Genomic DNA, 15,454 nt, shown 5'->3' with positions numbered 1-15,454 from the left:
TGGACCTTCTGGAACCAGGAGACGAAATTCCCCCTCACATCCATCGAGAGCCCGCCTGCAAGCACGCAAGGTATACAGGGATCGTCCGCCGTCATGGCGACGGACGTAGCGATAGCACATGCAAAAGAAGGAAGCAACCCACAGGCTAGTTAGTTAGTGGAGAATTCCACGTCATTGTGGGCTCGTGAGGAATGAGCAGCTCTCCCTTCTAGCAGACGGATGAATATTGCACTCCTGAAAGGTGACTATATAGACTATGGTCTATATGGTGACTATAGGTGACAAGATTTGGTTCAACGCTCGCTCTGTGGATGCCGTTACATGCCTCTCGTAAGGATAGTGCATTAATTCACTGAACGCGATTCAATGTCGCTTTTACAGCTCAGTGGCGTTACCGTTTGCGGCAAGCGTCATTCCGTGATTTATAGGACCTGGAAAATCCGAAACACATCCTTCGCTATTGCCCGCGCTACCAACCTTTTAGGATCCCGCGGTGTCTCGAACTTAAACTGCATCACGTTAGTCTATAAATTAAAATCGGCTTTCGCACTCTCACTACGCTCAGTTGCTTGTTACATGCTCAAGCCCATCCCACAAACGCTCTGCTCTATAAATACAATTGACAACTTTGGACAACGAAGGGCTTCGGCCCTCACTCTGAGGGCCATTATATTTTTATCAATGGCTAGAATGACGATGAATGATGCGTACACGATGTACACAAGTACACGATGAATGATGCGTACGCGAGATCCCTTCTTCCTTTTCCTTAACAAGGACGATCTGTCTGGGGGGGGGGGGGGGATATGTTTATTAGACGAAAAGGGAAAAAAAACGGGGAAAGGTCAGCCAAACGGGACGTCGGCTTGCTATTCCAGAAATAAGAAATAATAATAAATAAATAAAAAGAAAAGAGAATAATTAAAGAAAGAAAGAAAGAAAGAAATAAGAAGGAATAAGAAATAAATAAATAAAGAAAGAAAGAAAATAAAGAAATAAGAAATAAAGAAAAGGAAAAAGAAGTAAGAAAAAGAAATAAATAAATAAAGAAAGAAAATTACGAAATAAGAAATAAAGAAAAAGAAAAAGAAGTAGGAAAAAACGAAAAACTACCAGATGATGAAAGAAGGATGAGGTAGATTAAAGACAAAGATGACAAAAATGATGACTAACAAACGGTGAAGGAATGATGAGACGAATCACAGAGGATGACTTTAAAAAGAAAGCATGAGGTTAATGCGTTGAAGGTGAAAGTGGGGCACAGAAGAAGAATGAGATTTCACGACTGAGTTCACAGGCTGTTCATCAGACCTGAGTCTCTCAAGAAAGTCAGCACTGCTTTGGTCACAGACTGCTGTGTGTGATCTCGTACTGGGCCGAGCAGAGTGGCCAGAGAAAAGTCCGTGCACCGCAGCTCGAGTAGGCGTCGTCTCAGCGTGGCTCGAGAGGTGTCGAATCTGTGACAGTCGAGGAGAAGGTGTGGCACATCAGCTTCAACAGCGCAAGTGGGGCATTTGGGCGACTGGAGAAGACCCATTTTACAGAGGAGTAGAGGTGTCCTGGCGACATTAAGGCGTAGTCGGTGTAGAATGGACGCTTCTTGACGCGAGCAGTGGTGTGTGGCAACGAAATCCATCGACGGGTCGATAGATCGGAGATGGTCGTTTAGTCGGACAGCGTCCTCTTGAAACTGCCGAGTGCCGTTATAACGATCCTACAACCCATACATCTGTCTGGGGAACATGTAGTTATCAAGCCATTAAGGTGCTGGCCTCCTCGGCAGCGCCTCAACCCAAAACGTTTGAATTAATAGAGAGACACGTAGTCAACTCACACACCAAGACTTCTATGAGGAGTCCGCGTCAAAGTGAAGAGGATTTTTCTTTTCATCAAAGTGTATGAACGTCACCCAGGAATGACAAGACGTCTCGTTTCTATCTCAAGTACTTCCGTTTGGACAATTACATAAACGCCACACTTACGCCCTCTATTAGTCATTGATAGCAGGGCCATGGTATATCTAAAGAGGTAGTGCAACTCCCATAGGCCCCTGTGTCTTCAGAATGATGCCATGATAGAGACGGTCAGCGCCATCCATCCGTTGCGCGGACTACTACGATTGTAAATAAATGGCGTCAGAGGTGACGTGAGCAGTATGAATAATAAGTAGTGCATAATTGGCCATGGCACGTTTTCGTTCGCGCACTTCGTTTGCGTTGTATTCCTTTTTCCTCACCCTTGCAGCAGTACCAGACGAGAACACAGAAAAAATAAAGCGTATCAGGTTTAATGAAACATATCAATTCGAAATACATGTAGTTATCACATATCTTGACAACTCTAAACAGAAGGGCACCGTGATATCACACAGAAACGAGGAAGGTTCACTTAAGGTCCATTTCTCACCTAGAGCAATACGCACACGCAGTAACTAGACGTTTGTATTTATTCAATGAGTGGTCATTGCAACAAAACATGACATCGTTGGTGCACAGCTGATTCCTGCTAACACTCACGCTATCACGGCCGCTCGTCGCATGAAATTTTTTTTCGCGGGGCCAGCAACAGGGGATGCATTGTATTCATCAGTTCACACGTGTTAATCTTGGCCTACAGCTCCGAGATGTCAACGTCGCTACCTGTTTAACCCAAAAAGTATACGAACTCCGCATTACAATGCACGGACACACAGCACGGAGACACAGATGCACGGATAAACACGCCCACTGTGACACATGCGCAAAGGAGCAGGATACGGAAACGTACTCGGGTGGTAGATGATTTCGTATATGTGCACGAGTGGGGCAACAGAAAGTTTTTTTCTACATTGAAATTATGAATAACCTATTAGTACACGCACAACCCATGCCAACGTTCTAAAGTTTTTGTGTTTACGATCGTACATCTACTGTCAACACCCAGGACCGCTCGCGCCTCATGATGGTAGCTTTGCCGATGGGTCTGATTTAGTATTTTCGCTTGTTTTCGCTACCAGGCCACCAGAATCATTTTCAGAATGCCATTTTACTTTCATGTTTCTCGTAAAGATTTTCACATTCTTAGCATTAATTAAATTATGAAATACAGCACTTTAAGTGTGACTTACCTTATCATTATGGGCAACCTCACAATACCATCTATTATTTCGTGTAGTATTAATGTCAATAAATGTACCAGAGCAGGAATGGCTGGTATATTGAATACACCAAACACTAAAACAAACTATGGCAAATTTTCATTAACGTCATATGGCACACGCTCATACAATCAGTTACCTTTAGAAATGAAACGCATGAAGCACTTAACTCCCTTTAAACGGAGACTTCTGAAGAAAATCGGTTGCAGGCTTCTGTTACTGTTACGATTATTGACATGTTTCCAACGCAGTTACGGAATATCTCGGCTGAAAAAACGGCGCAAACGTCACAAAAATTGTTTTTGAAACGTGAGGAGCGGTCGCTCTGAACCGCAGCTGGAAGGATGTATTGCAAGCAACACTCGGGAGCCATCCGGCATCACTGGCTATGCGTCCGCTTCATCCGCCCTGCATTCCTGCATCCGCTGTGTGCATTCAACGCCCCTTCCTCGCTTTCCCATTTTTTTCTTTGTTCTAATAAATATATTCCCCCTCGTAGCTTTCTCTTTTTTTGCGTGTGCAACAACGCGTGATAACAGAGGTAGTGCGAGGTGTTGCATCAAAACTTGCGGCAACAAGTTGACTTCTACGCCGGGTGTTGCTTATTTTCGCTTCCCATGCGATGAAAAGTGCGTCGCCGTGGGGGGGGGGGGGGGGGGGAGGCAGCGCTCCGAAGGACTGGAACGAGTGGAATGACTCGCCACAGAGTAGATGATGTTCCGCCCATTTCGAATCTGAGATGTTCGGCATCGGAGCACGTCTCATGCACGAGCTAGGAATCCTCCGAGAACGCAAAGCGTCGCCGAACCACGCTATTCCTGCGCTGTTTCCGGATGTTCCTATAGCAACTCAACGGCGCGCGTACGCAAAAAGAAGACTCCAGGAGGAATGCAATATACAAGATGACGCTCATATTAGCTCCTTTGGTAAGCCGCAGAAGTCTGACAGAAAAAAAAATGCAGATTGTAGATGAGGCTCTGAAGGAAGACTCGTCATACTCGTCATATAGCGAACATGCCATGCAACACGGAGGTGGCTATTCGCATACACCTGGGACTCTGAAGAAACTTCGTCACACTCCTCCGAGTCAGAAGAAAAAGACACAGGCTTGTTATCGGCTGAACCCATGACGGAATACTGTTCCTAACCGCTATGACTGGCCGCGACACACGCGTACTTTTGCTGATTTTACCCACCCGGTGACGTCATGCGTCGGTTTCGTGCGGGCACTCTGGGAAAGGGCAGTTTTTACCGTCTCCTCCCTCGACTGTGGTTTTGGTTTAGCTTAACTGATATTCCCGATTAATACATTGCGTAAGAGGGAAACCATCGCAATATCTGGTATTTGGGGGTCAATATGTACAAAAGCGTCGTGCATTTTTTTTTTCAAAGATCGTTTCGAAGTCTCCCTTTAAGAAAACCAGTAAGGCGTCACTTACTTACTTCTGGTCTTACCAATTTCTCGTCACCAATATTAACACTGGATTATAAAATACATCGCACATGAAACATGTAACCTTCCTTGTTATCAATTATTGGGAGGAGCATTTAACCTGGAATTCTTCCCTCTGGCTCCTCCATCTTTGCATAGCACTCTCTATTATATTAATATTCTGATATAATAAAACTGGAACTTGATATAGAATCATACGATAATTATTTTTGGAGGTCATCTTCGCAAGCAATTACTACAGTGCCAGCTACTAGAAATAACCTGCACAAAAGGATGGTTGGACGCCCTTTCCAGTGCTGGCTATTCCGCTCCGGAGTGCTTGATATGTTGATAAGTAAATTAACAAATATATCAAGAAATTGGAGTGCTTCATTCCTTTGTATACGTAGTGTTTTTCAATACCAACCGAATGAACTGTGTATACTCATTTGCATTCATCGCCCAAGTGTTTACCGATCTAAGTTCTTACCTAGGGTCGAATGTTCCTCAAGTTGAACAACAATGGGCACCGGAAACAATGAACGAATTTTAATCGTTTATTCCTCATAAACTGCGTCACGTGCAAGAAAAAAATCGTGTACTCTAACATAGAGAACGTTCCTTCATTGGGGCTATATGTTTGTTTGCAAATAAAAAGAAAAGGGCAAGGAGGGGAGGGAGAGGGGAGGAGAGGAGGGCTACTTGTCACGTTGAATACAGCTCGCTGGTTGGTGGAAGCTACAAGGTCATGCTGAAAACTGGGAGGTGGTGGAGGATTTTCCCCTGGGTTCCCGCTCTCCAGAGGTGAATCAACTATTGTCATAGTCACGATTTGTTTGTTGATGTTCTTGTTCCTTGGGTCTTCAGACAGACCTTCCAGAGTCGGATATCAGTACCGTTCCCTATGAAGAACCTTGGTGCATGCTAACGCTTGTCTTCCACTTCCTTCCTGCACGTCCTTCCTGGCCCCCTCCCTTCCACTCAAACTTTCCTCGTATGTACAAAGCTTCTAGCCATGGCTGTCTGGTTTTGCTGACACACAATAAAAATTTTCCTTCGCTGGAACACTCTCTTATGATCCCTCATTCGCCGTCCAACGACGGATCAGCTCTGCCGCGTTCTCTCGATTCAAGTCATTTCCACAATGCACTTGAGCGGCTGTTCTGCCCTCTCTATCTTCAGCGTGGATATTCGAATGAGGAAGCAGTAATTTCATTTCATCCACAGAGCCAACTTTAGCAGAGCGATGCAAGGCGGTGAAGCCCTCTTCGTCCGTGGGCGAGGCGTCGAAGAGGAAAAGCAAGTGTTTCAGGACAACTAGTCTTCTGTGAGGGTTCCACCGTAAGAGGCTCACAACTGGGTTCCCTCCATGGCTGTAATTCAAATAAGGTAGTAATGCTTGAAAAGAGCGCGCTTCACTAATCGCTTTGGATACCATTTGGCACAGCTTTTCGGGATAGTAGTAAAGGCTGACCGCCAAGGAACTAGCAGCACCGAGTGTCCACTTTAATAGTGTACGATCCAGATCCGCACCCTGGGTAGGGAGATAAGACATAACGCCAGGATCGTAGATAGACGCGTGAGGGAGAAGCAAGTTTATGATATCAGGCTGATTCGTCCCATACGCGCATCGCAATACTGCAACACCCCTTCTATCCGCGCGATTCGTCCGTGATCGAAGAAGCAACACCTTTGCGTACTCCGCCTTTCGTGCAGAAACAATCTTGCGCAGAGGAGTTTCTCCACGGTTGTTTGGGATGTCTACATGAAGATGGATGCAAAGAAACTTCAATATCGCTAGCCGACTCATTTTCCTTTCGTGGAGCAACTCCCTGGATAAATTTCCTTCAAGTCTGTAACTGAGCGTTATGTGGCCATCTGCGTCCGTGACTCGACTATCGCAGTAAGCAAGGAGGAGTTGCAGAGCATTCAACGATTCCGCAAAGAATAGGAGAGTCTGCTCGTGTTCATCCCTTATTGTATCAACATCTACAAGATGGAGATTGATGCCCAGTTGAGAGTCAGTCCTCTTCCTGCAGAAATTGCTCAGAATAAAGTCTAACAGGGCACAAAGGTTGAGTCTCACGGCTACGTACAACGCAGATTTCTTGAGCTCCTTCTCCTTCATGACGTTTTCGCGAATCGTCGGGCATTCTTCGCTCGTTCCCATATTTCGATCACAGAACTTGTTCAGTAAATACCAGTGACGAAGACTGTCCGCGTACATGAAGGGCGTCATGCCAAAGATATCTTTCGGTTTCAGCAGGTCGTCCACAAGGTAGACCTTCAACATGGAGCTGTGCGCACGAATGGCAATGTAGTGTAGTGGAATACGATCGAATTCATCGCGGGTGTACATGTTTTCTTCCGTGATGCAACTTCCAGCAGAAGCCCCTGCCGTAACTAAGGCGAAATGGACGGGTGAAGATTCAGCAGCAAAACTATCGAGGAATAGCATAACCTGCCTGTAATCGTCCTTTCCATACATTCGTGACACTGATGCCATCAGGCTCGGATTATCACTGCCAACGTTCTTTATCTTGCGGAACAGAAAATGGGCGGCAAAGTATTCAGCGAACGTCTTGTGGATGAATCCTGGAATTCCATCGCTAAGTCCATCGACAAGGCCGTGCCCAATGACACTATCAGCGACGTCTTTCATAAGATCTCCCTTTGACCTGAGCTCCTCGAGTTCCTCTTCTGTGAGCACCTCCCTTAGTTGGTCCTCAATGATGACACTCGCTCCCAGAAGGCCAAGCTTACCGTAAAACTCTTTTTTCCTCTTTCTGCTCTCATATTCAGCAGCTAGAGTCGGAGGGTCTGACTCCATCAGAAGCTTTTCTTTTGTGTACACATTGTACTTGTAATCAGCGAACATCTTGTAGATTTCAAACATGCTTCGGATTTCCCGGGTAGGCTCTATGCTTTGCACTGGTTCTCTGCAGAAAAGTGAGCGGTGTTCCAATTCGGCAATCATGCGAATGAGGAGGGGATTTTCCCAGGCAGTCCAGCCATTCCACATGGATAAAGTGTAGGCATTAGCTGTCTTCCTGGCTGTTAATTCTAACTCATCATCAGATTCAGAACACAGTCCGTGTGCCCGCCAGTATTTTCTAAAGAATTCGACGAGTTCCTCTTTTGTAAACGGAACCATTTCCATAGGCTCGGCTTCGATAGCATCTCCTATCGTTGTCTTGAACACTGTGCGGCTCATGATACATATTTTTGAAACATTGGTTTTCTTCAGGAGCTTTACAAGTGCAAGAATGTACTCGCGGCATTCTTTTTTGATTTCGTCAAAAGCATCAAAAATGATCACAATCTTGACCGGAGTGTCATTTTGCACACAATGCTCAAACAATTTAAACTCCGGTCCTATAGCTTCTACGTTGCACAGATGGGCCAATTGTTGGAAGTCTCTGACGCCATTTGCTAAATTGACAAGTCCAATTCTCCGTGGAAGGTAGACATGCAATACCCAATTCTTCACATCAATTTTTTTTATCTGTATTGAAAGCCTCGACGCCAAGGCGCTCTTGCCCGTTCCGGGGAGGCCACAGACAGCCACAACTTTCTCCTGTGTCTCCCAGAGGTACCCTTCGCTGTAATCTTCACCACGTACTCCGAAGGTCAAGCGTCGCCTGACGTAGTAATCCTTCACGTCTTGTGCCACTTTGCTAAGTTGTGGCCCTACTTCGATGTACTTGGACTGGCATAACTTTAGGAATGCAGTGGCGTCGATAAAGTTTACAAAGTTGTCCAAGCTAATCACCTCATGAATTAGTGGCCGATAGTCGGCGCCCTGAAATAGTATGTGTGACTTACTGAGAACCTTACGCTTCTCTGCAATCTTCTCGAAGCAGGCCTTGTCTATATAAGCGAAGGAACGATTCATATGTACTCGAAAGAATGAGCTGTTAGCAAAAAAAGCATCCTGCTGTTCCTCTGCCAGAAAGTAATCCTTGTGTCCACGAGGTACAAGCAGGATTACTCTTGTGCCAACCACCTGTGAAACTTCACTGAGAAGCTCGAATATGGTGCGTAATTTTCTGCTATCGTTGCAGGTTAGAAGAATGAAGTTACATTTGTTTTGAGTTAAGACATCTGCCAGCGTGTCGTCCCACTGGGATGCTTCGAAAAATAAGTACGGCTGTCCCGTAGACTTGAGCGCATCGTGGACAAGGATCTCAAGCAACAACAGCTCTGGACCTGTAAGAATGAAGAGGGGAACATCCTTTAGGTCCTGGTGCTTCATGGGTTCCGTGAAGGTTACATTGAGCTTCTCCGTATTATCTGCTTTTTGAAGCCTCACGTTTTCTATCTTAATGTTTTCTGTGTCTTTGCTGGGGCATGCATTCTTGATGTAGTTTGCCATATCTGATGCAACAAGTTCATTGTAGAATTCGAGGAGCTCCGGTGTCTGACCCCTCAGGATGGCGTCGCCTTTTCCAGGACTGCCTCGCAGAGCAAGTATGTGGGGCACCCGGACTATCAGTTCCTCCTCCGTAGCATAATCAAGTGCCAGCTTGATTATTTTGTCTAATCCTTCTTGTTTCTTCCTAATGCCTTGAATGATGTCATCGTATCTACGTTTTCTCTCTAGATCAGTGCAACAGTAGGGTATACCCCCGTTCCTGAACACCAGATGAAGAGCAAAGTGGCACAGCTCGTGCGCTAATGTTCCCAGGACTTCTGTGTCGCGATCTGCGTCGAATGATACTTTCGGGTTGGCTGCGATAAAAACTTCATCTTTTGCAGTATCTGTTATTCCAAGGTTGCCGCTATTACGGCATCCCATCATGGGTTGGACGTCACCTCTGTCGAAGTCGAATCGGATTCTCAGATGATGTGCAGTGCCAGCTACTTGCAGAATAGGTCGAACTAACTCAATGTTGTCCAGTGCTTTGAACATTTTGTCAACATACTTTCCGAAGCCTTGAGAGTTCGTTTGACTTTCCGTTCGAGCTTTCAGGTGATTTACATAAGAGTCGTCGTATTTTGTCACGAATAGTCTTTGTCTTTGAAGTTCCGACCGTTGAATCCTGTTTAGACTTTTCAAGCATTTCCATTCTTTCTTACTTCTGAAATCACACTCGTGCGACAGAAGCAATCCATATATATAGAAAGAGTTGCTCTTGATTGCTCTGTGCATGGCTGACTCGCCGGTGTCTGGGTGTAGCCATAATCTGAGGTGTCGTAGCATTCGAAGACATTGTTGCACTTGAATATGACTCCTTTCGTCTATCGCCTTGTGCATTACTCTTAGCATGTCTTCCCATTCATTCTCCTCGTGGACGTTGGGCTCATTTTGGAGAGTTTGAGGCTCATCAGTTTTACTCAGTGACGCCTTGGTGCTACCTACCTGGAATAAAACCAACGAGAAGTTTGTACACCCGAAATCGCTTTTACTTTCTTCGAATTATTACTGCATTTCAATTGTTATTCTGTTTTTGACCGAAATGCTTTTTTCGTCCAAACAAGGTTTCGGGTTATTCGAACTACACTGGTAGCTGACTCGGTACTGCGAAGGCCGAACGGGCGGAAGGCCATCGGGGAAACCCAGCTATCTTATTGTTTGGGTAAAAGGGCTGCTGCAAAGGTACTGATCATCAATATTCGTTTGCTTGCTCAAGTACTTCTCTTAAGATTCTCGCATGTTTTCACAATGCTACGCTCTTACAAATGAACTTCACCGCATAGAGCTTTCCAAGCCGACCATCATCTCCAATTATATCGTTATCTGCCCTGATTTGTTGAAAACGCGAGGCGTACGCCTTGTCTGTGACAATTATGCAAAGCATAAGGGTCACAAAAATGACGTACGCCTCTAGTTTTCCACAAATCAGGGCAGATAATGATATCATTTGAGACGATGGTTGGCTAGGAGCGCGCCATGCAGTGAAGTTCATTTTTAAAAGTGTAGTTTTTCACAATGCTAGTTCACCTTCCTTATGGCACTTGAACTGCTATCGAAGTGCCGTACATATTAAATTTTACCGTTCCAGCTGTGTAATGACAGTGAACATATATTTTAACATAGTTGCTCTCCTCTGTACAGAGAGCCACGTCTTAAGAACATTAAGTTTGTATGTTCTTAAGACGTGGCTAGAAACCACTGCATGCGAACTATGATATGCACAAGTGACCTTGCCTAATATTCCATATAGTTGACCAAGTGAAGTATGCAGGCAATTGGGAGTTCTTTAACGATGCTCCCTGAATAGGTCAAAACAATCGCGTGTAAATGTACTAAAATCTGCTAAAAAATTCCGTACTAACCTTCTTATATGTGAACTTGCTGGTAATTAATTAGCTAAACAACAACAACTTTATTACGAGATGATGAATGGGGAGTTTGATCGTCAGGGGTCATACTCTACGCCATTGCTGGTGGTGATGTGGGGAATGAAATAACGAGCCCCTTCACAATGAGGATCGAAGTTTTATGGTATCCAGAAAGGTGAAGAGAGCTTTCAGGGCATGGCGCTGGTGGGCTGGATGTGTCCAGGGACCAAGTAATTTTGCGAGAGAGAGGGGGCGAGCTAAAATCATTGATTAACGCCGCATTGTTCAGTGGCTGTTACATACCACTGTTCTCTTCCTGCTGTAGGAAAGGAGCAGGAAGCCAAGAATGATGATTGAAGCAACGGAAGCTACGACGACATTCACAATGGTATCCACGTGAATCGTGATGGTCAAGTGCGCTCCGTCTCCTGTAACAGTCAACATTTACATGTACGGTTATTAATCCATCTCTACCTTTCTCTTGATATATGTTTAGGTGTTATGCCTGCCCTCAGAATGATCTACGCCCCGGACCAACTTCATGACAGACTGTCACGAGATTTGCGTAACACTTCATCTTTCTAGGACTCATAGAGTCCTTAGGATGCCCTCAAAGTGTTATCATGTCCTTATCTTCCCAGAATGTCCTGAATGTCCTCGGAACGTCCTGCAGGCACCATGCGGACAATCCGTCAAGTGTCATCTGATGTTATCCTTCTGGAATAACCTTCTTATCTGGGATTTCATCTAGGATCAAAGGGAGGAAGAGTGGGAGTTGGTGATAGTTCATGTCGCTAGAATGCAGCACTCAGACGGGACAAAAGGAGGTTAAAACGCGGTTGCAGATACGTTTGTCTCATTGTGTTAACCGCCCTTCGTCCCGTCTGTGTGCCGCATTACAACGACATTTCATCTAGGATCCTTCTGTTATCTTCTAGGTGAACTCATGTGGTATGAAAAAAAAAAAAATTGGGGTTTCCAAATTTTAGCTTTCATCATATTTATTAGAGACGGGACAACCGAATACGCGAATCCTCGAATCCTACGCAAGGATTCGAGATTTGGGATCTGAATCCCAGTGCTGAAAAAGGCGAAGTGAATCTTTCGATTTCACCAACCACGTTTGTTTGTTTCATTTGAAAATTGGCGCCTCCGGAGTCCGCCGAAAGCCTAATTGGCCTAAAAAGTTCCTGATCACACCCCCACCGAGAGTAATGTTAGAATGACTCTTGAGCACATCAGGTGTTATAGCTGATAAAAAAAAGCTGTGGGCTAGACCCCGAGCGGGTGAGAATGCTGGTGTTTTTGAAAAACAATATGCATTAATTTAAAACTTTCAGCTGTGTTTTCTTGTTTGTTTCTTTACAATGCTCTGCAGTGCAAGAGTTCAGGCAGGAATCTTACATTACAAGTTGAAAAGTAACATGGTTTTGCTATTGATTGTTTCGTAGTTTTATGGAAAGAATTTAGATTCGAGAGTTTCTGTATTTACTGTAGTCGACGAACAAGAAGTTAAATGAATTACATTATAAAGAAGTATATGAGTATGTTTTACCCTGAAAGTGAACTATGATTTTCATTAAACCAAGATACCAAACTCTACTTCAGAACACTTTTCAGTAGAAGTGTTTCTTGACCTGGCTGTTTCACTCTTTTTGAAGAAAGGATTCGAAAGATTCGTGGATTTCTAGAACCTTCTTTGGATTCGGATTTGGAAAATTCTCGATTCGTCCCATCTCTAGTATTTCTAATTGCCGCAAAAAGTAAGCGCTCAAGGTGAGCTAGTTCTAGTGATGCTTTCTTTGTGTGTGTGTGTGTGTCTGTGTGTTGTTCATCAAGCATACCTTTCTCTACCAAGGCTGTTAGCTGCAGCTGAATTCATGTAAAAAATATGTTTTCGAGACTAGCTCATACTTCATAGTCTTTTTTGTAGTCACACTCCGTGTTCCATAAATTGCACACTCGTTCTGTTTGCGCTTCCTTCCGATTCTGAGAACACTAGCAGCCAAGCCACGTGTGCAACAAATTGTTCTTTTTCACGACCGCTTATGCGCGTGAGCTCCGGCGCTGATGACACTGGTTGCGCCGGAGAAAAAGTGATCTCCGCGTTGAATACATGGCACTGGATAGGGACGACGGGTAGGGTTCCTGTATTCCCCTCTTCGCTCCTCCCTAGAGCCAGTGAACCTATGGGGACCAGGACTGGGACCAAGGGCGTAGCAGTGGGTACCAGTGGGAACACCGCGCTAGGTCGGCGACTCCACTCCAAGACCGGTCCTGGTCCTTTTGCTACCAACGTTGGTTTGTTTTTTGCACGCGCCGAGGTTGGTTCCGCTTGGAAGCCCCTAGGATACGACGCCAATGCGGAATTGTAGATGTATTTGTGGTTCTATCTAGAGAAGTTTTACGGGACTCTGGATAACTGTCATTCTAAAACAGCTGTCATTCTGACGAGCGCGGTTTATACGACGCGAGTACGTCGTTTTGTACTTGTGTTTCAATGAGCTGACATTGTATAAACTTGCACTGACCTTGTTCCTGAACTCTTATAAGCTGCTTTTAGCACACTTTTGCCAGCGGAGGACACGACATTTTGTTGATAACCCACTCGTAACGTTCGGTGTACATTCTGTTCTACACTTGGTCTAAGTTCGTATTTTCTGCGTCGCCGACTTTGGCTCACTAACTACAGCTTGCGCGCTGGCGTATCAGACATGGGTTTGATTTTTGAACTGGTACTTTTACTGGGTTTTTAAAGAGCAAAAGAAAACCTTTTGTCCTTGAAATTTCAGAATCGCAACTGTTGGCAGCGGATATCTTGTAGGCTAGAGATAGAGCTACGGATCTGCGCCGCAGCAGGACCACCTGTTTGGTGACAGGGTGTTCCCTTTGCGTCTGCCCCTCGAAATGTGCCTGATACCCCTAACCTAACCTTGGTCAATCTGGTTGTCTGATCCAGACATCAGCATCCATACTATCTCGCAAAGGACAATGCAGGCACAAGGCCATTTTCCTCTTCGGTCAAGTGAAGGGATCAGACATGATTTTGCTTTTGTTTTCTGCCTTTTGTTTGTGAGATTTCCTGCTGTATGAAGTTTAAAAGCTGCTATATGTTCACTTTTTCCTGACGTGTCCACTTGCTAATTTACTCCTTCAAATATTAAATAAATAAAATATATCGCATATCCTTTAGAAATTTAAAATATTACTTCTCATACAGCTTCATTCAGTAGCAGACGATACCGTGCATTATCCCGCGCATATCTCGAAATCCATATTCAGAGATCGGACACCAATGAAATCGCAGAACGTGCAGAAGCACGGCTAAATTTATCCCTATCCGTCCGCCGCGGGATCGTTACTAAAGTACAGACGAAACTGTTTTGTTAAAACTCTCTAATATTGTCAATGCTTTTCTATGTACACAATAGATAAAGGCGTTGTGACACTTGCACGTATATAGATCATTACGTAATGCACGTATTGTACGGCACGGGATGTGTGCACGCCAGTTACTTTTCTTCTAAATCTAAAAAAAAAACTATGGATGAAGTTTCGAAAATGTATACATATTCATATATATTCAGTCTAAAATCAGTCGATGGCATCAAACATATCCGTTTAAGAGCCTACCTGTGTTTGCCCATGCTCTTGGGAGGAGGAAAGAGAGGAGTATCACACGCGTCATGGCTTCTACTTGTCTTCTGCGGAATGGGACTGAAAAAAAAAATATATATACATATTTTTAGCCTCATAACATCGGTATGCATTCGATCGCACACTTTTCGCATTCCATCCACAGACTGAAACGGCGGCTAACCATAATTACTGTGAACACAGTCAGTTTTCAAGAATTTCGTGGACGTCATTTATCCGCGATGTGTTAGTAAACTTTGAAGAAAAAAAATGGTGGAAATGGGTGCCTATAATAGTGTAAAGGTTATCAAAGTGTACAGTGTGTGTATTAGTGCTACCAATAAATAGGATTCTGGGTGTCTGTTCGACTTCGTGCGACTCATTCGTTTCAAATTCTTACTGTTTGTTTTATTATATTTCTTATTCGTGTAAAGTTTAGGAACTCGGGAATTTCACCATAGTTTGGTCGTCGGCAAAAAATACTAGGTTCCCCCGAACTTAAATACTTTTATAGTCGCGCAACTTTAAGCGAAGTACACTTGTTGGGTCACTTCCACAGCTTCGGGAACAGTAACGTGAAGAGTAATGCTCTCGCGATAAGCAACTATTCGGCCCAGTCTTTGCAACACTGATACAGCGAAGAGAAAAAACAGTACAACAAAATATAGAATGACTGAACTCACCTCAGACCTCTCTCACTACCAGTCACCCAGCACTGAGAATGAATTATCACCAGGTAACTCTATATAAAGGCACATATTGTCTCCTCGCCCCTTCTGCATTTTATCTATCCCCTTCACCCCGGCAACAGCTAGTCGCAAAGGTATTTTCCACGAGAGATAAGATGCTCCATGCTCTTTTCACGTGCTTCGACCGATGAGCTTGTCGGACGTTTTTGTCACCGTGATATTCATCGGTTACACTTCCGTGTCATTGCTGGCTATATGCTCTACCGTTGTGACTTA

General features: G+C 44.5%; 1 protein-coding gene across 1 annotated transcript; it reads right to left on the bottom strand.

Annotated features, from left to right (window-relative positions):
• Positions 1-5,102: 5,102 nt before the first annotated feature.
• LOC135378728 (uncharacterized) lies at positions 5,103-15,252 on the bottom strand. The gene is made up of 4 exons (XM_064611814.1): positions 15,173-15,252; positions 14,487-14,570; positions 11,157-11,281; positions 5,103-9,930 (listed from the first exon to the last, which is right to left on the bottom strand). The coding sequence occupies exons 2-4, from the start codon at positions 14,539-14,541 to the stop codon at positions 5,641-5,643; spliced, it is 4,470 nt and encodes a 1,489-aa protein (XP_064467884.1). The 5' UTR covers positions 14,542-14,570; positions 15,173-15,252; the 3' UTR covers positions 5,103-5,640.
• Between the last annotated feature and the right edge of the window lie 202 nt (positions 15,253-15,454).

This window comes from Ornithodoros turicata, chromosome 1 (genome assembly GCF_037126465.1).
Source record: "Ornithodoros turicata isolate Travis chromosome 1, ASM3712646v1, whole genome shotgun sequence".
In the NCBI taxonomy this organism is placed as follows: domain Eukaryota; kingdom Metazoa; phylum Arthropoda; class Arachnida; order Ixodida; family Argasidae; genus Ornithodoros; species Ornithodoros turicata.
This window is presented reverse-complemented; position numbering and strand designations above follow the sequence as displayed.

What these genes read in the sequence shown, in the direction of transcription:
- LOC135378728 (XM_064611814.1), bottom strand. Translation starts at nt 14,541, where the DNA reads ATGACGCGTGTGATACTCCTCTCTTTCCTCCTCCCAAGAGCATGGGCA. An exon ending in AAGAGCATGGGCAAACACAG is followed by an intron (nt 11,282 to 14,486) that starts GTAGGCTCTTAA and finishes TGACTGTTACAG; the next exon opens with GAGACGGAGCGCACTTGACC. An exon ending in ACAGCAGGAAGAGAACAGTG is followed by an intron (nt 9,931 to 11,156) that starts GTATGTAACAGC and finishes GTTTTATTCCAG; the next exon opens with GTAGGTAGCACCAAGGCGTC.